The sequence below is a fragment of the Balaenoptera borealis genome, assembly GCF_965194805.1.
Source record: "Balaenoptera borealis genome assembly, chromosome: 2".
NCBI classification, from domain to species: Eukaryota; Metazoa; Chordata; class Mammalia; order Artiodactyla; family Balaenopteridae; genus Balaenoptera; species Balaenoptera borealis.
Genome location: NC_138867.1, coordinates 93,874,717 through 93,897,874, shown reverse-complemented (window position 1 = coordinate 93,897,874; position 23,158 = coordinate 93,874,717). Strand labels below are relative to the sequence as shown.

Genomic DNA, 23,158 nt, shown 5'->3' with positions numbered 1-23,158 from the left:
ACCTGAAGATATGTGGCATTAAAGATACACTCATGTGGGAGCAACATTCAGAATCCAGGCATTAGAAGACAATAACATTGGGATCTACGGAAAATTTCACCAGGTATAATAAGTGGAACACAACCAACTCCCGTGAACAACCCCATGTGCTATCAGACATCAGAGTGGCCAGTCACTGTCTATTTTGCCATAACCCTTAATAAAAATCACCTAGGCAGATTCCCAAAATTGCAGGTGCAGATTGGAGATGGAGCTGCTTCTCAAAAGTGGAATTCCATGTGGCATGGCCCTGGGACAGTGGCAGGAGGGATTAATTCATTTGTTCCCCAGACAGAATTACCCCAACATCAATATTTTTAATTGTTTTGAATACATGTTTTTAAAATGGGGTATTGTTTTCAGCAGGTATTACTAATTTATACTGCAAGGGACCTTCAGGTACCCAAGGCTATTTCCCAGGCTGGGGGCTATGGCAGGGGGCGGGGGGCACAGCAGGGAGACCAAAGCTCAAATGCCCAGTGGCAATAAGAGCAGTGGAAGAAGCACTGAGTGAAGGCGAGCATTACTGTTAACTGAATCCCTGCACAACTAGCTTGTGGATAGGCCTGGGTTTGCTCCAAGTCTCATCTCTTTAGACTGAGCAGTCTTTTCTGTTTTTTTGCTTGTTTATTTTTTAATTGGAGTGTAGTTGATTTACAATATTGTGTTACTTTCTGCTGTACAGCAAAGTGAATCAGTTATACATATACACATATCCACTCTTTCATTACAGAGTACTGAGTACAGTTCCCTGTGCTACAGAGTAGGTCCTTATTAGTTATCTATTTTATATATAGTAGTGTGTCTATGTCAATCCCAGTCTCCCAATTTACCCGTCCCTCCCTCTCCCGCCTGGTAACCATAATATTGTTGAGCAGTCTTAGTCTAACAACCTTGGGGAAAGTGAGGCTGCCTGATCACTTTCACCTGGTTTCCTTCCGAAGCTTCCAAAAACTTAAAAAACAGATAATAAACTGAGCACTATCTTAAAATAGAAAAATTTCAAACTATATATGCATACGTTTTTTCTTAAAGAAACCAACATTGGGTTATTCACAATATCTAAACCATAATTCTTGACATCAAACACTAGATCTATGGTTTTCCCAAAGAATTTCAGGGAAAAAAAATCACACACAAGCTCTCTCTCAGACACTCACAAACACCATAGCCAGGCTTCTTCAAAATAAACTGTTTGACTGACAAGACTATTTTACTAACATAAAATGGTATATATGTCAGTCATATAACTCTCATATACACATCATAACTAGATAGGGTAATACAATTTAATTTATGGTTCTTTTATATTCAAAACAGTGTACTACTAAACAAAAAGTCTGTTTATATGTATTTTCCTCCTCTATAGCTATGTGAATTGGACAAGCCTATGGTGTAAAAGCCTTACTAGGAAAACAGACTATACGGAGAAAAGCCACTTACAAGCCTTAACTCAATGGGAGCACTTCTGAAGTATCCATTCACATAATATTCATATCCTAACTATAAATTACTCTTTTCTATTCATGAACGTAGGGCTCTTAAAAAGCCCTAATTAGGCAATACTTATTAGCTTTATGTTACTAAATGCGCACTTAAAAGTAATAACTGTACTTTTTAAATTTTATTTTATTTTTTTTCCGGCTATGTTGGGTCTTCGTTGCTGTGCGCAGGCTAGTCTCTAGTTGCGGCAAGCGGGGGCCACCCTTCTTTGTGATGCGTGGGCTTCTCATTGTGGTGCGCGGGCTTCTCATTGTGGTGGCTTCTGTTGTTGCGGAGCACAGGCTCAAGGCGCATGGGCTTCAGTGGTTGCAGCACACGGGCTCAGTAGTTGTGGCACGCGGGCTCTAGAGCGCAGGCTCAGTAGTTGTGGTGCACAGGCTTAGTTGCTCTGCAGCATGTGGGATCTTCCCGGACCAGGGATCGAACCCGCATCAGCAGGCAGATTATTAACCACTGCGCCACTAGGGAAGTCCCATAGCTCCATTTTAAAGAGAAAAAGGAGAAGCCAAATATTAACTAAAATAATTAACTGATAACAATGGAATTTCAGGCATTGCTCCAGGAGAAATTTTGAGGCTGAAGAAATCGTTTTTCACCACTCCTTTTTCACTGTAAATTATAATGGACCACCAGAAAAGAATATAACATACATATATGAACAGTTTAACAAATTTATTATAAAGTGAAGAGTTATTTAACTACTACCCACGTCAAGATATAAAACATTAAGGGAAATTTTCCTACGCTACACAATCACTCCATTTGGTGTAACTCTTCCTTTCAGATAAGGCCAAACAGTTGTTTTCCATCTAAAATATCTAGAAACACAAATTATCATGTACATATTTCATAAAATATTTATAATATACATAATACAATTATTGAAATTTAAAATTATTAATGAAAGTGAATAAGCCCTCAAAATCTTAATAAAATGAAGGACATATCACTGTGCTCCGGTGATTGCCAGTACCGTGTCGTATACATGGTGAGTACTCAGTGAAGGTCTGTTATTACAGAGGATGTATTTCTGTTTCTACTCTTTTTTCCACTAGAAGGGAAAATTCAGGATAATGATATTATGTTTAAAATGTGTCAAAACCAAGACAAAAAAAAAACACATCTGGATGTGGCCGTATGGGAAATTCGGGAAGAGAGATGACATGTACCACATCCTACAAGCCTGGGCTACTTCTTAGAGCTTTAAAAGCAGCCTTCCACCATAGCATGCAATTCTTTTCTACTCTCTTAAATGAAAGTCGCAGATCACCTACAACAAAGGTCAGTTACTGACATATGGTTACTAAGGCTCCTAGGTTAATCTGTATTTTATTTCACATAAAATATCAACACTAGCAAGACCAGTTAGAATTAGAAGCATCCAGTTCACTTTCCATATTGTTCACACTAAAAAGACAAAGGACATGGGACTTCCCTGGCGGTCCGGTGGTTAAGACTCTGCGCTTTCACTGCAGGGGGCAAGGGAACATCCCTGGTGGGGGAACTAAGATCCCGCATGCTGCACGGCACGGCCCGGGCTGGGGAAGAGACAAAGGGCTTTATTCATGAGACTGGTCACATGTGGAAGAATAAGTTTATCAGGAGACTGCTACAGTTTATTAAGGAGCCAAATCTAGCTCATGACCTGTGATCATTTTTGTCTCTGGACTGTTAGACACTACAGCTTAATACAGGCCCACACAATTCCCTACCAGTTAGGCAGCAGTGCAGTGCCAGTGTCCATAGCTCCATGGTCTTGTCTGTTAATTTTTTAACACCCTATATGCAAATGATTCCACCCTGTGTGCACCGGACCACGACCAGGCTATTGTGTGGTTTGGGTCTGTTCACGATTGAGCGCCCTCATCGTAAGTGACCCTCGCCTTTGGTTCAAGAAGAGTGGCTGTCTGAAACAGAATCAACTTTCCCAGGATCTGTTTAGCTACTTGGTCTGGGGGCAATTCTTAAAAGTCAACCGGTGATATCAAGATTTCAAGATGTGGTGCTGAATCCACATGGATGTTCAGTTACAAAAACACTTTGCATTTAAATACTATTATGAGTCTCACAAAGTTCATAGCTCAGTTTTACACCTGTCAACCTTAGTTAAATGATTGATGTTATTTAAATGTTGCCATTGCTTTGAATTTACAGAGTGGGCATGGAGGACGAACGTGTGACATTAAAAGAAAAAATAGAGAATGCCTTCTTCTGTTAAATGGGGAGAAGAACAAATAGCCAATAAGTTAAGTTGCATTGTAATATATACATGATTTCATTTTTAAAACTCTCAAATATGATACATTTGTAAACTTTTAGGTTAAATTTCATCTCACTTTTTTGCATTTTCTTTTCTGATCTATATTTTTAAAAAACTGTATCTGATGCTTGAGACAAATAATCAGGACAGATTTTAACTATTCCCAACACAACAGATTATTAGGTTTCAGTAAAGACAATCTGATTTCATATTATCTGACCCAGAATGACTTATCAGAAGAAATGTGATATTCATGAATTAAGAATGAGCTAATAACTGGAAATTTAGCTCTAGTTTTCATACTGATAGTACAAAATCACTTTGCCTTGGTTTCACCAACTTTAGACTGGGTTCCTATGAAAAAAAAATGGCAGATGGTAGAGCAACTTAGCAAAAATAAAACATATTTTTCTAACACCATGAATTACAGTCAAACAGTAAAATGACCAAGGAAACCTCACATATATTCATATATTTTTTTTCCTATCATCATGAAAGGTTTTATATTTGGCAGAACCGACACTCATTAAATTACGTAAAACACAATTAAATTTCAAAACACACGATTTGGAAAATAAAAGTGTTTCAGTGTCCAGTGGCTAATTTTTTAAAGTTCAAATGCCTGACATCAGCCCATTCATCCCAAAGAGGCAGCCAGACCCCTGCTTCTCTGTTTCTGTATTTGGAAGTCCCAAGGGTGATATTTAAACACAGTTACTTCTTTACCATAAACATACAGACTTTTAAGACACTGATTTTGCTACATGTCAACTGCAAGATCAAACAAGGCATTCTGCTAGAAAGCTGTAGGGTGGATTATAAAGAGTGGGTGAGGATGAGAAAGATGCTAGGAAAGTATGTCTATGCACGAAAGACCCCTTCCCTGGTTGGTCTGCTTCCAATTTCTTCTTCTCTGACGCAGCACTCTCCTGGATCCCTCTGCTTTCCTCATGACCAAAACGGTCAACGTGGGGGCATGAGATGAAGGCACTTCATCCTCTGCCCGAGCTACAGAGGCACACACACTGAGAGGTGGTCACAAACACACTTCCTTGCAGGTCAGAAGGCCAGGTTCAAAACCAAGAAAGGCCCTTCTCAGCATCTGTTTACTCCCTCAGGCCCTCAGGGTAGAACGACGAAAGGGCTGTACCAACTGAAGAACTTGTGATCTACACCTGCGTATGCTTGAGGGGCTGCCAGATGCACTAACAGCAGAGGGGAGCCCGTCTTTCCTTTCAGCCCTCCTAGGCCCAATGCCAACACCTCTCTGTGAATGGTTGGCTGGAAGCAAGAAGCATGGCAAATCTCTTAGATATCAAGTTTTTTCTTCCTGTCATAGGAGGACACAGTTTGAGGGAAGAAAACGGAATAAATGCTCACATCCTATCCTGGTACTCTCTTGCACTCCCCCCAGCCTACCACCCACAACCCCCATAAGCGACACAGTTTAGAGCAACATACAACAAACCTTCTCCAGCCATCTTTTCTCAAGCCCCCCATTTATGCTCACTTGGTCTAGGGCAGGTGGACAGTTCCACAGCTGACCTAAAGTTGCTTCTGTTCCAGAGGAGTGCGCTGGGCCCCTGCTCTAGAGGTTTTATTTGATGTAATTACAGTAATATATAAAGTATATACAAATGTAAAATACGTATAATTGTGTGTAAAGATCACTTTAAAAAGGCTTATTTGACTCAGGCAAAATTGAGAAAATTTTTGTTTTTTTCTGCTTCCATATTTGAGTTCATATCTAGGAAGCCTTAACTCAGTGTTCTTTAAGCTTTTTACACAAGTACTCACTAAAAGAATTTGGAAAATGATGTACCTCAGTGCATGTTTGTAAGATGATATCTAACATTTTGCATCAAAAGTTTAAATAGTACCAAAGGATGCCATGTGCAGCATACAGTAAATATTGACATTTTAAAAGGTAACTGTTTCCAATCTCTATGTTCATAGAGAACAGTCTGGTGGTTGTCAAGGGGGAAGGAGCTGGGGGAGGGATGGAGTGGGAGGTTGGTTAGCAGGTGTAAGCTTTATATATAGGAGGGATAAACAGCAAGGTCCTACTGTACAGCACAGAGAACTACATATAATATCCTATAAAAAACCATAATGGAAAAGAATATAAAAAATAATATATATTTATATATATATATATGTATGACTGAATCACCTTGCTGTATAGCAGAAATTAACACAACATTGTAAATCAACTATAGTTCAATAAAAATATTAAAACTGAAAAAAAAATCAATTAATTAAATGTAACCGTTTCATGACTTTCTTGAATATAACCAGTGTAATAAAATACCATAGAAATTTGATACCCAGTCATTCATTTTAAAAATACATGAAATGAGTTTAGCATTTGGAAATTTCATAGCATGTTTCTCTTGTAGTTGCAATTCAATTCCATCTCCTCTGCAAAAATGTATCCCAAAGTAATATGTTTCATACCTGAAAGTTTTTATTCATCACTCTTACTTCTGTGACAAAAAAAATAGAAATAAAGTAAAAGTTTTATTTCCCATGACCATAAAGCTCTACATAGTAAAAATTTTTTCTGAACCAAGTTATCATTACAATTATTAACAGCATATTATTAGCACACCATATGAATGCTGATAAATAATTATTAAATATAAAAAGTAAGTTTTTATTGAAAAGTAATTCTTAGTGAGATAAACAGGGTAGTTTTGTTTTCCCAATGATTACATGGATCTACCCACTCAAGAATATTATTTTGTGCTAAAATGAAACAGTTTAGCAACAATTCTGCTCTTATTTTTATTTGGAAAGATTTTCAATGCTGAGAAACCCTGTTCACATTAAGTAGAGATATATATTATTCTGTTAAGTATTCTGCTATAAAGATATCACCAGTGTCCCAAAGAACTTCTAAGAGTTACATGTAGACCTATAACTCTACAAGTAGTGATATATCATCTAAAATTATTTCGAATTTTCTATCAGGTGGCAAATCAGTTGGGTCCTCCACCAATTTTGCTGAAAGTCAAAATGAGAAAATGACATGCAAGGATGTGTCACTTGACAATTCAGGTCATTTTACTTTCCCAACACCAACCCAGGAGGTTTAACATTTAAAGACAAAGCAGTATAACAGATTCTGAATGGGAAAAACGTCTGCTTTTCTTTTGGAAAATGGGAAAACGTCCATTGGGAAGGGGCAAGCCTACTATCACAGGCAGACTGCTTTGAGGAAAGAGAATCTGGAAATTGATTCTATCAAAACTGCCTGGGCCCACATAACCCTTTGGAAGCCCTCTTGTATCTCCTCCCCACCAGGGGCTGCACACTCAGTTCGAAATCTTCTGTCCTAATCCACCCGTCCTTCAAAATCTACTTCCTTCACAACAGCATCAAGGATTACACATTTAGCCATACGCAAACTATCCTCCTGGACACTTACAACTCTTTCTGTGCTCCAATCCACGACACCTGACACGTGTGCCCGTATTTCAGTTTCTACCTGTTCAGTCTGACAAAGTGGTTAAGCATACAAGTCATACAAACCCAAATATGTTTCTCAGCTCTGCCAATTTACCCACTGTGTGATCTTGGACAAGTTATTAAACCTCTTTGGGTCTCAGTTTTCTCATCTGTAGAATGGAGGTATCACCAATTCCTTATACGGTGGATATGAGGATTACATTAGGTAATTTCTAGAAAGCGTTTACACAGTGCTTGGCATTTAGCAAGTGCTAAATAACTGCTGTATTCTTTTTATATGATGAAGTGTCTCTAGATCAGGGGCCAAGTTTTATTCATTTCCCATGTTCCATGGAATAGGGTCTGCACTGGGTGTTTTTTCCAGCACCATCAAGTAATTCTTCAATTCTCAGCAGACACTGACTGGGTATCCTGCAATTCAGCTCTATCCTGACACTACCTACCTGGTAGTGTCAGATCCCACAGCTTAAAGGCTCAGCCCCACAAGACCGCCCTCACTTTAGATACCTGTTACAAGTCCAGGTTGCCACCTGTGCTTCTGACCAACAGGCTATAGATCAGAGGTTCCCAAGACCCCCTCCTAAGATTCAATTCATTTGTTACATCAGCTAACAGAACTCAGACAATCAGTTACTTACTAGATTGCTGGTTTATTATATATAAAAGGATGTAACTCAGAAACAGCCAGACGAAGAGATGCACAGCAAGGTACATGGAAAGGCGCATAGAACTTCCATGCTGTAAGCACGCCACTCTTTCCACATCTAGATCTACGCGTTCACCAACCCCTCAGAACCCCATCCTTTCTAGGTGTTTATTACAAAAAAAAACCTAGGCATGATTGATGAAATCAATTACATAGGCATGATTGATGAAATTACTGGCCATTGGTGATTGATTCAACCTCCAGTGCTTCTCCCCTCCCCAGAAATCAAGGAGTGGAACTGAAGTTTCCAACCCTCTATTCGCGTTTAGTTTCCCTGGCAACAAGCGCCCCCTCCCTGTTTGGGGCTTTCCAGAAGTCATCTCATTACCATAAACTCAGGTGTGGTTAAAAGGGGCTTGTTATGAATAACAAAAGATGCTCCTTTCACCTTTAGGGTTCTTACCACTTAGGAAATTCCAAGTGTTTTAGGAGCTCTGTGCCAGAAATGGGGATGAAGGCCAAATGATTATTTATTATTATTTTTTTAATGTCCTTATTGGAGTATAATTGCCTTACATTGTTGTGTTAGTTACTGCTGTATAACAAAGTGAATCAGCTATATATATACATATATCCTCATATCCCCTCCCTCTTGCGTCTCCCTCCCACCCTCCCTATCCCACCCCTCTAGGTGGTCACAAAGCACCAGCTGATCTCCCTGTGCTATGCGGCTGCTTCTCACTAGCTATCTATTTTACATTTGGTAGTGTATATATGTCCATGCCACTCTCTCACTTCGTCCCAGCTTACCCTTCCCCCTCCCCACATCCTCAAGTCCATTCTCTATGTCCGTGTCTTTATTCCTGTCCTGCCCCTAGGTTCTTCAGAACCCAATTTTTTTTTTAGATTCCATATATATGTGTTGGCATATGGTATTTGTTTTTCTCTTTCTCACTTACTTCACTCTGTACGACAGAGTCTAGGTCCATCCACCTCACTCCAAATAACTCAATTTCGTTTCTTTTTATGGCTGAGTAATATTCCATTGTATATATGTGCCACATCTTCTTTATCCATTCATCTGTTGAGGGACACTTAGGTTGTTTCCATGTCCTGGCTATTGTAAATAGTGCTGCAATGAACATTGTGGTACATGACTTTCTGAATTATGGTTTTCTCAGGGTATATGCCCAGTAGTGGGATTGCTGGGTCATATGGTAGTTCTATTTTTAGTTTTTTAAGGAACCTCCATACTGTTCTCCATAGTGGCTGTATCAATTTACATTCCCACCAACACTGCAAGAGGGTTCCCTTTTCTCCACACCCTCTCCAGCATTTATTGTTTGTAGATTTTTTGATGATGGCCATTCTGACTGGTATGAGGAAATACCTCATTGCAGTTTTGATTTGCATTTCTCTAATGATTAGTGATGTTGAGCATCCTTTCATGTGTTTGTTGGCAATCTGTATATCTTCCTTGGAGAGATGTCTACTTAGGTCTTCTGCCCATTTTTGGATTGGGTTGTTTTGTTTTTTTGATATTGAGCTGCATGAGCTGCTTGTATATTTTGGAGATTAATCCTTTGTCAGTTGCTTCATTTGCAAATATTTTCTCCCATTCTGAGGGTTGTCTTTTGGTCTTGTTTATGGTTTCCTTTGCTGTGCAAAAGCTTTTAGGTTTCACTAGGTCCCACTTGTTTATTTTTGTTTTTATTCCCATTTCTCTAGGAGGTGGGTGGGTCAAAAAGGATCTTGCTGTGATTTATGTCATAGAGTGTTCTGCCTATGTTTTCCTCTAAGAGTTTTAGAGTATCTGGCCTTACATTTAGGTCTTTAATCCATCTGGAGTTTATTTTTGTGTATGGTGTTAGGAAGTGTTCTAATTTCATCAAATGATTATTTATTATTAATTACAACATTACAGGTCTTATGCCAAAGAAGCACTCAATAAATTCTTGTTGAATGAGAAGGTAAAGGGGATAAAAAGTGTCATTTATGGTAACTCACTAAAGCTATGGTATTTAACTGGAATATACAATACGCCTTTAGCCTTGCTTGCTTTTTTAATTTTGATAGCTATGCGTGGAATGCTAAACACTCCCAGAAAGAGTGGAATCATTAACTTTTTAGAGAAAATCTAACCAGCTTGCCATATATTAAGACATTTTTTACAGAATGAAAATAAACATCAGCTTCAAGGCAGGGTAGAAAAGGGTGTCAACAAAGGAAGACAGCCTTGAACAAACCATACACCCGACTCTGTGACCTAACCTAATGCTCCTTGCAATTAACACGGTTACTGCCATTTCCCCTCTTTCATGGGTAAAATGTCCCAAAGATCTTAAATATTTTCTTAAAAAAATGACTTGATATAATATCAGACTGACTTGCTGCTCCTCTATAAATGCATTCTCTTCAAGAGTATCTGCTGAAATAAGCAGATCTAGTGAAGTAAAGGAATCACACAATAGTGGGAAAACCAGAGGATGTATACTTATTTTCAAATCACCTTTCACTTTTTTTGTTTTCCATGTACTTTCCAAGGATGTGCCTTAATATTCCAAAGACCTGGGTTCAAACCCTGCTGCTGCTCTTACTATCTGTGTAATTTTGAATAAGTATTCAATGTTTCTGAGCTACTGTTTCCTCATGTGTAAGATGAGGATACCACCCACCTTCCCACAGGTTTACCAAAAGAATTGCTTCACTTTATGGACAATGAGATGAAAGCTCAACATGTTGAATGACGTGTTACAAGTCACAGCCGAGTTAGACCAGGAATTCAAGTCTACTCAAATCAGGGACATGTTTTGTTTTGTTTTTTTCCTGCCACCGTACCACATGCCTTCTCAACGCAAAGGCTTACATAATCAGTCGCTGGAGTTCTTAGGGTGAAGAGAAAGTGAGGTCACAGATCTGGACCACACCTCAGTTGATTACCTAATTCTGACTTATCAGGTTTGAAGGAGGACAGTCATAATCACACTCTTTCGAAAACAAAGTTAACACTCTCCTAAATTTTCTAGAAATCCTCTCCAAAACTACCCCACATAACAACTCTTGGTCAGAATACCTTGTTCCAATTCCCTTGTATGACAATTTTCACTAATTTCTTCCCTTCCTGTCTTCAGCTGACCTAGAGAGGACAAACATGCAAACACTTCACAATACCCATCAAGTGCCCAATAGGTGTGAGAGCTATTACGTCACTGTCTTTTTCCAGACATTCCTCACAGTGCCTAGTGATTCTCATCCAGATACCCCCCAGGTTCCAGAACTTGCTACACTTGCAAATCATTTCACTTCTCTGGGCTTCAGTTTCCTTGCCTACAACACAAAGTGATTGTCCTCTAATCCAAGGACTGTGGGTCCTACATGAGTCTTCCTCCTTTGAAACAAAGCATGCTCTGACTTGAGGATCTACAGTGCAATCTCCTACACTTTAAGGCCTACGTTTAAATGTACAGATATGAAAATGTCTTATGCCCTTCGCCTTGAAGACTTGAGCTGTATCTGTAACAGCACAGTAGAAATCCTAACATTTGAATTTGTATGATCTGTCTCATATCGTCCTATTACTTTTTCCATAAATTATGATGCACGCTTCCTAGCATAATATCAGTGTCCTCATCTGGAAACTTGAATGGACATTTGAAATCATCTTGTGAACTTAAGGCATTCATGACAAGTATCTGAAGGGCTTTTTTAAAGTACGACATGGTAAAAACACAAATGCTATTAAAGAATACAGAGTAAAAATAAATCTCTCTCCCACTCCTGATTTCTGATTTCTTTTTTTGATTGTATTTTTATGTAATGGGAGCATATTACATGCTGCTGGCCCCCACCCCTGGCTTTTTTTTGTTTTTTCTTGCTTATACTATCTCTTGGAGATCATTCCATATCGACACAAATTTATCACATTCTTTTTTGTTCCTCCTCTCCACATTGCAGACTCTAAGTGACCTGGGATCATATTCCAGCTCTGGGGCCCTGGGCAAGTCCTTGCCTCTGTCTTCTCACCTGTTACACTGAGAGTCACAGCATTTTCTAAAAGAAATGAGGGAGATACTATCTGCATGTGCCTAGTACAGCACCGGGCATGCAGTGAGGCTCAATGACTGTTGGTCATTAACATTCCTCTGCCTTGTGGAGCTCCTCAGGGGATCTGACCTTTCAAGGCAGACATGGTGGGACTATAGAATCGGACCAACACAATGTCAAATCCTGCCCTCAGATTTCTTCTAAGAGACACATGGTATTTCCTAGGGGTACACATCTATTATTTTATTAGGCCAGTTCCCTACTAATGGACATTTAGGTAGTTTCCAGTCTCTGTGATGACAAACAGAGCAACAGCCCTGCTCATATTGCAGAAGTGAGGTTGCTGATCTAACAGCTTATTGAGGTTGGGACTTGACTTATGAAATCACAGATCCACAGCCCCAGCTTCTGTTTACTCCTCATTCAACAACTCTGCTTCCCTCCCCGAGCCCTTTCAGCTTAGCCCTTTGTCTTCTGTTTCCATTGCCTGCCTGACATGAAAAGTGGACTTGGATAGGCCTAGTACCTGATTACCTCAAATAGGGAAAACCACCTTACACAGAAGATGAAATGATCAACTATGTGAACTTTAAAACCAGCATACAATCTCATCATTATTATGGATTCACTGTAACGCGTTTGTTATTCCCAATTCATAGCCATAGACTATCCCAGTGGTGCTGGAGCGCCTGGAGAGTGGTGAGCATGGAGTGGGGGTAAAAATAAGGTGAGAAAAATGATTACTCTGGGAAGTAGGAACAGGGTAAGTAGGACGATCCCCAACTCTGGGCTCCCAATACTGCCTGACAACAGCTGCCCTCGTGTACCCAGAGATCTTCAGGCAGGCAGGAAAGAAGAAACCTACACACAGGGGGCCCTTTGACTTGTCCACTTCCCTCATACTTGTTTATACCCAATCTTCTAGAATAAATCAGGGGTAACTGATGTCTTTCCAAAGCCCATTCACTGCACTTGAATGACTCTCTCCACCCATCAATCTCAAAAGGCCACACCTCCCTCACATAATTATATTATCCTTTGCATGTGAAGTTGATGCTATATGGTAAACATAATTCAAAGACTGTCAGGTGGAGTCACAGGCTGGTCCACACTATGTATAGAAAGACTCCTTTTGATTTAGGAGAAAGAAACTAAAGTGTGCCAAGCCCCTCCACGTTCTTGACACGATGCTGTGCCCAGTGCAGACACCAACCGCATGACAACCCGTGAGGCAGGAGGTAATACCCCCACTGGACCCACAAAAAAACTGAGGCTCAGCCTGGTTAAGTGACTTCATCACATTGCACAGTTAGTACAGGGATGACTGAGGCTGAACCCAGATTTATCAGATGTAGCGCAGTCTGATATGCCAGTCTCTACTCACATATCTTGCCTTCTGTCTGTGTTAAAAAAAAAAAATTTTTTTTTAATCTATTTTTGATCGCCACAAGCCAAGCTGGGTTTCTGCTGACCTCATGTCTGACACAACGTGCCAACCAGAGCAAGTGCTCAATAAGTGATTATTACTCTCTTGACATTACTATGTCTCAGCAGCCCAGAGCTTTACACTACATCAAATTGATGAAACTGTACTTCGCTATATCAAAGCATTTCTCTGTCTCTCCTGCTTTGGGCTACACCCAGCTCAGGTCACCAGTAAATGTCAGTCAGGTACCCACATGTGAATCATTTGCTAGGGGGTTGAGACCTGTGTGGCACCATCATCCCCTAGAGTTGGCCAACCGACCTACCAACTACCAAGTGTTCCTGCTGGGAGTCATGGAGCGTAGAACCTGATCCAGTGACCTCCACAGGGGATGCTGCAGAAACCCATAGAGACCCCAGGACAGGTGGATCGGCCATTCATACCAGCTCTGTCAATCAGAGGTTCTCAAGAGGCAGCCCTCAAGCCATACTGGGCCCTTAGGAATGTTTGATTTAGCACACAGAGACTTTCTTCAAACTGAAATCAATTGCCAAAACTTAAAATTCTGGAAAGTTTCCATAAATATCTAAATTTCGTGCTTCCCTTAAGACAGTGGAAGATTGACAACACTGGGTCCTCTCTCTTGCACAGAAACACTGGCTTGGCCTGAGCGGTAGCTCTCTGCTTCCAGACCAGGCACAAACCATCCTCACTCACAAGTTCATTTTCAGGATCCCTCGGGCATTGTGTCTGCAGCGTCTTCCACAGATGCAGAGTGGGAATGCCAAAATGTCACCCGAACCGGCTTTTCAGTTGTCTGAAGACTACACTGCAACTATTTATTTCTCTGTTCATCAGTACGATATGCTTAAGAACTCAAAATGCTGCATCAGACAATCACAGCATTGTTTATCCACTGTAAATGGTTTCACCCATTACTTTTCTTACAGCTCATTATGGATTATAGCTAAACATTCTGTCTTTCCTGTCTTTACATTCTGTCTTTACTGCTGTCTTCTTACAGCAAAAACTCTTTTCTGACAGGAACCCACCTACGTGAGCTGCCAAGAGCTTGTCAGAGAAAGGGCTGTACAAAACATGCACTTTTCCTTCCTGCCATCTCGCCTCCTGCTTTACCCGCAAGCTCCTCTGCCGAGCAGATTTGCAGGAATGCTCTGGCTGCCTGCCCTGGCGCTGAACTCCTCTGGGGGGGGCAGAAGGCAGGCTGGGCGCAGGGCTCCTGACTCCGGAATGCACTTCCTCATAGAGGTGCCAAGGTCTAATCTTGGTGGATTCTAAACACAATGGCTTTTGAGCTACCAGGGCATTTATTATTCCTGACGGAGAAATGAAAACACAGGCTTTTTAAATCTGCAGAGAACTGAGATGCAGGTTAAGGGCAGTGGTCATCAAGTTTGACTGAATTACTTTAACTTCAGAAGAAATAAAATAACGTCTTCTAAAGTTACAGGTCATGTAGTATACATTAATGATATAAACTAACAAAAAGCTAAAGTCTCCTTTCTATCACAACTTGTTTTTTAGTATCTATAAATGTTCAATGAGAGGTGAGAATTTATGCCAATGACTCTTGGAACTGTAGTTCTAAAGTTTTATTTTAGAGAGCGTACCAGAATTCAATTTATGAAAATTCATAGCTGGCCTCATTAGAGTTTTTTTTTTTTTTTTTTAATCTATCTTCTTTTTAAACCACAACTCCATTTTTGCCAAACGCAGTACAATCTAATAAACTTTTTCTATGTTTTAAAATAAGCTTTCTACCATTTTAATTGTCAAAATTTTCAAATAAAAATTTAAGTAATTGTGGCAGGAATATTTAGTAAGGTAATACTTTTGCTTCTCTTTGGTCAATAAAAAATAATTAGAAAAAAAAAAAAAAAACTCCTGTTTTGAGCTATTGTTCCTTTCCTGCCCAGCCACCCATGAACGAATCTCAGGACCAGGGAGCTTTGGAGCAAGGAGGCTACTCTGGAGCTGAGAGTGTGGGAATCAGAAGTGACAGGGCTGCAGGAGCTGCCTGGAGTGGCAGAAAAGGCTTGGTGGGAAGGAGACGGAGGCTTGAGGGCTACAGCAACCTAGGGACCTACAGGCCACTCCCTCACATCATCCTCCCCTCCACCACCCGCCACAGCAGAGCCTTAAAGGTGCAGGCTTGACCCTAAGCACAGGAGGCTCCCGGGCTTACCAATAACCCCTCCCCTCTTATACTCACAGTGGCCCAGATTCACACAGAATTGCCCTGCTTCATGGGACCCGCTGGGTGGGATAAGGAGCACAGAGTGACTGATTGCCCTCTTCAAGTGTTCCACTCCAAGTCTGAACCCCACCATGACCTTAGAGACTGGGTCTCTCTACCAGCTGGGTTCAACTGAGGCTCAAAGCAGAGAGTACATTTGAATTAGAGGAAAAAGAATATGTAACATTCAGGGACTTCCCTGGTGGCACAATGGTTAAGAATCCACCTCCCAATGCAGGGGGCACGGGTTTGACCCCTGGTCGGGGAACTAGATCCCACATGCATGCTGCAACTAAGAGTTTGCATGCCACAACTAATGAGCCCGTGAGCTGCAACTAAGGAGCCCTCCTGCCACAACTGAGACCCAGCACAACCAAAAATAAATAAATAAATTAAATTAAATTAAAAAAAGAATATGTAACATTCAAATAAACATAGAACATTATCCCTGCCCCCAGAGCATTCTTCATATGTGCATGACAGCAACTGAAATAACTCTGCACCATAGGCATTGCTAAATGGTCCTTCCCCACCCAGGACAATCATGCTGTCAAGGGCAGGGTCATCTCTGGGTCCCCAGAACACATCACAGTTTTCTGGAACACAGGCTTGAAAAGTAATTCAAAATCAAAGTGAAATGTACACACAGCCAGTCTCAGTTTTTAAACACAGCACTGTATGATCCTCTTTTTTGAGTAAAAATTATAAAAATATATCATTGTTTAAAATACATACAATAAATCAGCATGAATACTTAGAGATATCACTACAAAAATATTCACTTTAGTTACATTTATATTTTTCAAATTTTGAAACAGCTTAAATATCCAAAAACTAACCACTGGTTGAATAAATTATGTCACATCAATGCATCTATGCAGCAGAAAATTATTTGGACATTCAAATGGTGCTATGTAAGAACACTTAAAATTTGTTAGAACATATTCATGATATATTATTAAATAAAAAGGTAAATAAAAACACTGCTATATCATTTTTGCAGAAAAGATATGCAAACGACCAGAAGGCTATATAAAATAGTGTTAGCACTAAGAGAATGGAACTGAATATGAAAGATATTCTTTTTGCAGGGGAGGGGGAGTTCTGAGGTTCCTCAATTTCCTAAAGCAAGGATGTATGTTTATAATAGTAAAAGCATAACATGTGCCGCATTTTTTAAAAGATTCTCAGCCTGATGCTGAGAGGCTGTCCTCGAGCACTCCAGGCTGTGCCTTAGCCACCTCCCACTTCCTCAGCCTCCACCCTAGAGGGAGAGTGTTTTAATACAACACTAGTGGGGAGGGGAGACGGACGCCAGGGCTCAGTACAGTTCCAGGCTACTCTGTGAAAACTGCATTTGGCTGGATCTACATAAGCCAGGAGAGAAACAAAAACAAAACCCCTTGTCCCTAAATAAATCAGCTTCTGGAATTTCGGCTTCCAAGGAGAGACAGACAGACAGACAGACAGACAGACACAATGTTACAGAGGCAGATATTTTTCTAAGAGCACAGGAGGAGAGAGGAAAAGGAACAACCTGAGCAGGTCTGTGTAAAAAGCACGTGTGATTCCAGCATCTCAAGTGGAATGAAATGTTGATTTGACGCGAGGAATGCTTTTGAAATTCTTGGTTGGTCTCAGAATAATTTCATGAGGCCTGGTGTTTAAGAAATAGCAAAGGATCTGAAAGTTTGCTTATCAACTATACCACGTTGCACTTGATCCAAATGGGATTTAAGACTGATCATATTCAAAGATAATCACAAAATATTAAGATAAAGATATTAAATATTAAAGCTAGAATTTCTGTCCTAAGCCACCTGCTTATTATGTAATCTTGGCCAAATTACCTTTATAATCTTAGTTTCCTCATCAGCTAAATAGGGATAATGATATTACTTATGTGGCAGGTAACCCATTGCAAAATTAAATCATGTCTTATTTTTGCCACTGTAGAACCATCAGAAAGAATTTAATTTCCTCTCAGCCCAGTGAGAGGAGGGGACCTACAATCAGATTTAATTTCACTTTAGAAACTGTAAGTCAGGTGACATTCCCACAGCCAGCAGCGGTGGAGCAAACTCAAAACACGTTCCTCATAGGCTTGTCATGAGGGTTAAATGAAACAACAGCTGTCATAATGCTTTGCCAACTGTCATGCGATGTTCAGATGTTATTTTTTTAATTAGTTATTTATTTTATACATATTAGTATATATATGTCAATCCCAATCTCCCAATTCATCTCACCACCACCCCCCAGATGTTAATTATTGTTATTAAAAATTCCATTCTCTTCATACAATATGGCAGAAAGAGCCAGGAGATCTGGCCTCTCGTCCCAGCCCCACCCCTTTCTAGCTACTGGGACTATGTCTTCCTCATCTGTAAAATGGGAACGTAGTGTCTGCCTTGCCCTACCTCACAGGATTACTGTGAGGCTCAAGTGAAATAATATATGTGAAAAGCCCGTGGAGAGTGTTAGACAAGGCTGATCTGTAAGCAAGCCACAAACCAAAGTCGGTAAGATCACTTTAGAGTAAAATTCCGTGAGCTCTGAACACTGAACATGGATTGAAACTGACTGATGAGGTGGTTTATTAAAGAAGTGGTGTGCATTAAAAACAAAAAACCTGAATAACCCAAATGTCCATCAAGAGTAGAATGGGGCTTCCCTGGTGGCGCAGTGGTTGAGAATCTGCCTGCCAATGCAGGGGACACGGGTTCGAGCCCTGGTCTGGGAAGATCCCACATGCCACGGAGCAACTAAGCCCGTGAGCCACAACTACTGAGCCTACGCATCTGGAGCCTGTGCTCCGCAACAAGAGAGGCCCGCGCACTGCGATGAAGAGTGGCCCCTGCTCGCCGCAACTAGAGAAAGCCCTCACACAGAAACGAAGACCCAACACAGCCAAAAATAATAAATAAATAAAAATAAATAAATTTAAATTTAAAAAAAAGAGTAGAATGGATAAGAAGCTGTCATACAATAGAAAACTCACTGCAAGAAAAATGAATGCACTTTAGTATATATTACATATAACAATGATAGAAGCAAGACACAAAGGAACACACCCCTTGATTCAATTATATAATGTTTTAAAAATAGGCAAAACAAACTACTTTGTTCAGAGAAGGCTACATAAGTAGTAAAATTATAGTGAAAAGTAAAGAAATAATTATCACACAGTCAGATAGAGGTTTTCACTGGTTGGGGGGAGAGGAGAAGGTGAGGATGTGACCAAGCAAACAGCAGGGACTTCAGGGGCTGCAGGCTATGTTAAATTGTGTGTGTGTGCATGTGCACGCCCGTGTAAAAATTTATATATGTATATAAACACACATACACTTATGTGTATGTGCACAGGTATATACTATGTATACTTTATGCACTTTATTATAGTTCACAATAAAAGAAAGACCAACGATAACAAAAAACTAAATTCTTTACAGACTGTTATGTCAACGGTATTTTTTTTTTAAGACTTTTGCCAAAGACTTTGTTTCCATTCCAATCTCAGCTACACCAAACTAAGAAATTACGCAGTTGAGATTTTACTTAATCCCTTCAAAAAAGAATTAAGTGTAGGCATTAAGCAGGCTATGGTGATTCAACTTGCTTACCTGCCTGCTTATTAATAATTTCTGATTGCGTGGACATTTTCTGGGTCAAATTAAAAATTCTAGTGTTAACAATTAAAAACCTCCAGGGCTACAGTCACCACTTAAGTGTATGTTACACCAGGAGCCTAAAAGGAAACACAAGGTTACAATGAGGAGTTGGGGGCGCTCTGTGACTTACCTGCTGGCTGTGTTGGTGCTATTCTCTTAGGGTAAGTCTTGCTTCGACTTCTTGCCACATTCTGATCTGGCCGGGGAAGTTGAATAGAAAGATCTCGACTCATTTGTAACGCTGTCCTGCCACTTGAAAAAACAACATTTTGAGTAACACAGGTAAAACCACACAGTCACAAAATTACACCACAGCTCATGGAGAATATCTGCAATGTATGGAGAGAAGAAAAAACACAGATTCACACAGGTTATAAGTATATAGGGCCTTCAACTGATTCTCACTGCAATGTTAACCAAGGAAGTAATAAACTCTAATAGGAAAGATTTAGGTGAGACAGAAGCGCCAACTGAAGAATGTCGCTCGCCATCTGGTTCTAAAAGAATGAAGTCACTAGCCACTAAAGTCGCTGACCTTCAACACACTCTGAAAGGAGGCCAGGACAGAGATCAGGAATGAGGCTGGGAAAAAGTGGCCAAACAGGCCTTCAGATAGTTAGGTGTCTTCAGGAGAAAATTGTATGAACCCAGTTTCTTGCATCTTCTCATACTTAGAAAAGCGCTAAAAGCATTAATGGAGACATCTGCTCCTCATGACGAGCAGCAACCTTCTACAGAGGTGTGGGCTGGACTGCACGCATTCCCCTAGGAGCAGCTCCTCAGAGCTGAGAGGCTCTCTCTCGGCCTCTAGTCCTCAGTAAGCCCCAGATAAGACAACTCACAGCTCTCACGTTGCGCTTTTTTCCCTCAGCCGACACAAGGAAGATCTTTCAGAGGGAGAACCAGGAAAGAAAGGATTTATTAAAGGAGGAGCTAGGTTTTGATTTAAGTAGAACGATAGGCTAGAAATAGAGGCTGCTGATGGTCTTCCAGCTCTACAACTAAATCGTAAAGAAATTGTGTTGGGCTAAACTACAGAAGGCAATGATTCTACGTGAATCAACACATCCCCGTGCTGTACTTATAAGGCAAGTCATAGAGCCTCCCCAATTGGACCACTTAGTGTGATTTCACTCTGAACCCTGTGACACAATCAACCATTGATTACGCCCACTTCACCTGAGTCAGGAAGTGCCCAGGAAGATTTAAAGCAGCCTAAAACCCCATGCACAGTACCGCTTCCTTAAGAGTATGTGAGGATGCAACAGGGAGAGCTTTCCCTGGGGACAAACTAATCTACTCAAGGAACTATGTAATTTAATTTGCTGTATTTCAGTCAACATTCATCCTACGAAAAGTTTATTACACAGCTGAATTTGAGCCAATGAACAGCTCTGGCTTTCATGACAGAAAGTATCATTTAGGTACAGAGAAAATGCATTTCTAAGTATCTATCAATAATTTGATTCACCACAGTAAGAGCCACCTAATGGGAAGAAAAAAAGTCTTTTATTGGCCACAAATCCCATTCATCCTACATTTACAGAATACATATTGGTGGCTCTCTCCCTAAAAGAGATTAAATAAGACTTATAAAGCCAAATTCACCTCCTACATTCTTCTGTGAAAGCTTCCCCTCCTTACTACCTCATCCACCTTTATTAGAAATAAAGAGAGGCCCAAAACACTCATAAAAAGCAGTTTCTCATCAGGCTAAGTGAGGACATGACTTGATATGAGGAATCAAAATGACAGGTTCCATCCATGAGTGTATGTACTTCATATTCAAGACTTCATGGAAACCAGGGGGAGGGGAGGGAGTAGGGGGCAAACTGTGAGAGGTTTTCTTTCACTTGAAATTTAACTACTTTTTTTTTTCCTTATATATAATGAAAATATATAAAAATCTAATAATGTTATTTGATAAGAAAATTATCATTTACCAGCTTTCATTTTGCTGTTTTCTTTTACATATTAATGTATTGTTAATAGACAAGTTCTGGAGACTGGGTTCAAATCCCAGCGATGTCATATCCTAGCTCTTTGACCTTGGGAAACATTATTCAAACTCTCTGTATCCCCATTTCTTCATTACTAAAGTAAGAATAATACCAATGACCACTTCATAGGTTTATTATTAATGTTAAGTATTAATATTTATACAGTTTCTAGAACAATGCCAGGCACATAAAAATATTATATCATTATTTACTAAATACAAGTAAATAATTTTTTAAAAATAATCAATTTGAGAATATTTCTACAGTTTTAACTATTTGTTTTAAAGGTAGTACATAAGGTAACACAAATAGCAACATCTCCCCCCCTGAAAATGTTAAAAAAATTCTATATAGAGAACAAAATTCCATTATTAGAAATGGTTTGGAGTATGAAGATAACATCTACTTACAACAAACTTACTCTAAGACTTGGGTAGTATGTACTTCACTGCATAGAGGAAAAAATATTTGCCCTAAAAACATAACCCAGGGGCTTCCCTGGTGGCGCAGTGGTTGAGAATCTGCCTGCTAATGCAGGGGACACGGGTTCGAGCCCTGGTCTGGGAAGATCCCACATGCCGCGGAGCAACTAGGCCCGTGAGCCACAATTACTGAGCCTGCGCGTCTGGAGCCTGTGCTCCGCAACAAGAGAGGCCACGATAATAAGAGGCCCGCGCACCGCGATGAAGAGTCGCCCCCACTCACCGCAGCTAGAGAAAGCCCTCGCACAGAAACGAAGACCCAACACAGCCAAAAATAAATAAAAAAAAAAAAAAAAAAAAAAACATAACCCAATAATATGTGGACCGCTGAGGCATTTTATAATGAGATTTTACTTTATTATTCAATTTTTCCTCATGGTTTCTCTCTCAGGAATAAAGGAGAAATGGGAAAATCATATCACAAGATTCATAAAACTAAAGTCCGGAAACATAAACGGATCTGGCACAGGCTGTACGGGACCTGGGACTGGAACAAGCTTTCTGCCCTCCAGCTGGCCAGTGTGGCAGAGCCTGGCAGCCTGGGAAAAGGGACAGAGTGCAGAGCCATCTGGTTTAAAGCTACAAGCCCAGTTTAAAACGCAGCTCTGCTCTAAGTGTGTGGTCTTCAGCAGATTATTTTTTAAATCTCCTAGAGCCTCATTTTCCTTATTTATACTTGTTCAGACTATTTCCTAGCAGAAATACTCCTGTACGGTATTCTTAGTATTTTCTTGTAGCAAAAAGCGCTTGACAACTGTAGAGATTTTCAGTGTCGGTGTAAGAGCTCCTACACACCCGGTGGCTCTCCAAAGTGACAGGACAGAGCATTGTCCCCAGGATCGCCCACTTCCCTGCCCCTCACACTGTGGCACACATACTCCCATCCTATGATGAGAGGCACTGCCAGCAGCCCTTCAGCTTCAAAGTGAGGATACAATCGGCCATCAGTGGGGTAGAGGGAAGAGAACCAGAGGAAAGACACCTGGGTTCAAATCCCAACTTTGCCACTTACTGGTTAAAGGTCTTTAGTTCAGTTACCTTACTTTTGGGGGGCTCACATTTCTCATCTATACAAATGAGCATATGATACCTCCTTTGATGGGTCACTGAATGGATTTAATAAAATAACACAGGTGAAAGTATCTGACACAAAGGAGGTTCTCAGGAGAACTTGGTCTCTCTTCCATACTTCAAGAAATGTGGAAAGATCGTGTGATTTAAGTTCTACAAGAAGGTCATCAGGGTTCCTGAGGGGTGGTTCTTAGGTCTAAGTGTCATTTCTAGAGTATAAATTCTACATAACTCATTCATTCATCAAAACCAGGGGTCCCCTACAAACTTAACAAAAGGTAGAGGCAA

General features: G+C 40.3%; 1 protein-coding gene across 9 annotated transcripts in view; it reads right to left on the bottom strand.

Annotated features, from left to right (window-relative positions):
* EPB41L4A (erythrocyte membrane protein band 4.1 like 4A) overlaps positions 1–23,158 on the bottom strand; it is a 270,520-nt gene that overhangs the window by 48,944 nt on the left and 198,418 nt on the right. For all 9 annotated transcript variants that reach the window (XM_082376858.1, XM_082376852.1, XM_082376855.1 and 6 more), the window contains one exon: positions 19,448–19,569. In XM_082376858.1, the coding sequence (XP_082232984.1) occupies positions 19,448–19,569 (122 nt within the window). The remainder of the gene's footprint in view (positions 1–19,447; positions 19,570–23,158) is intronic.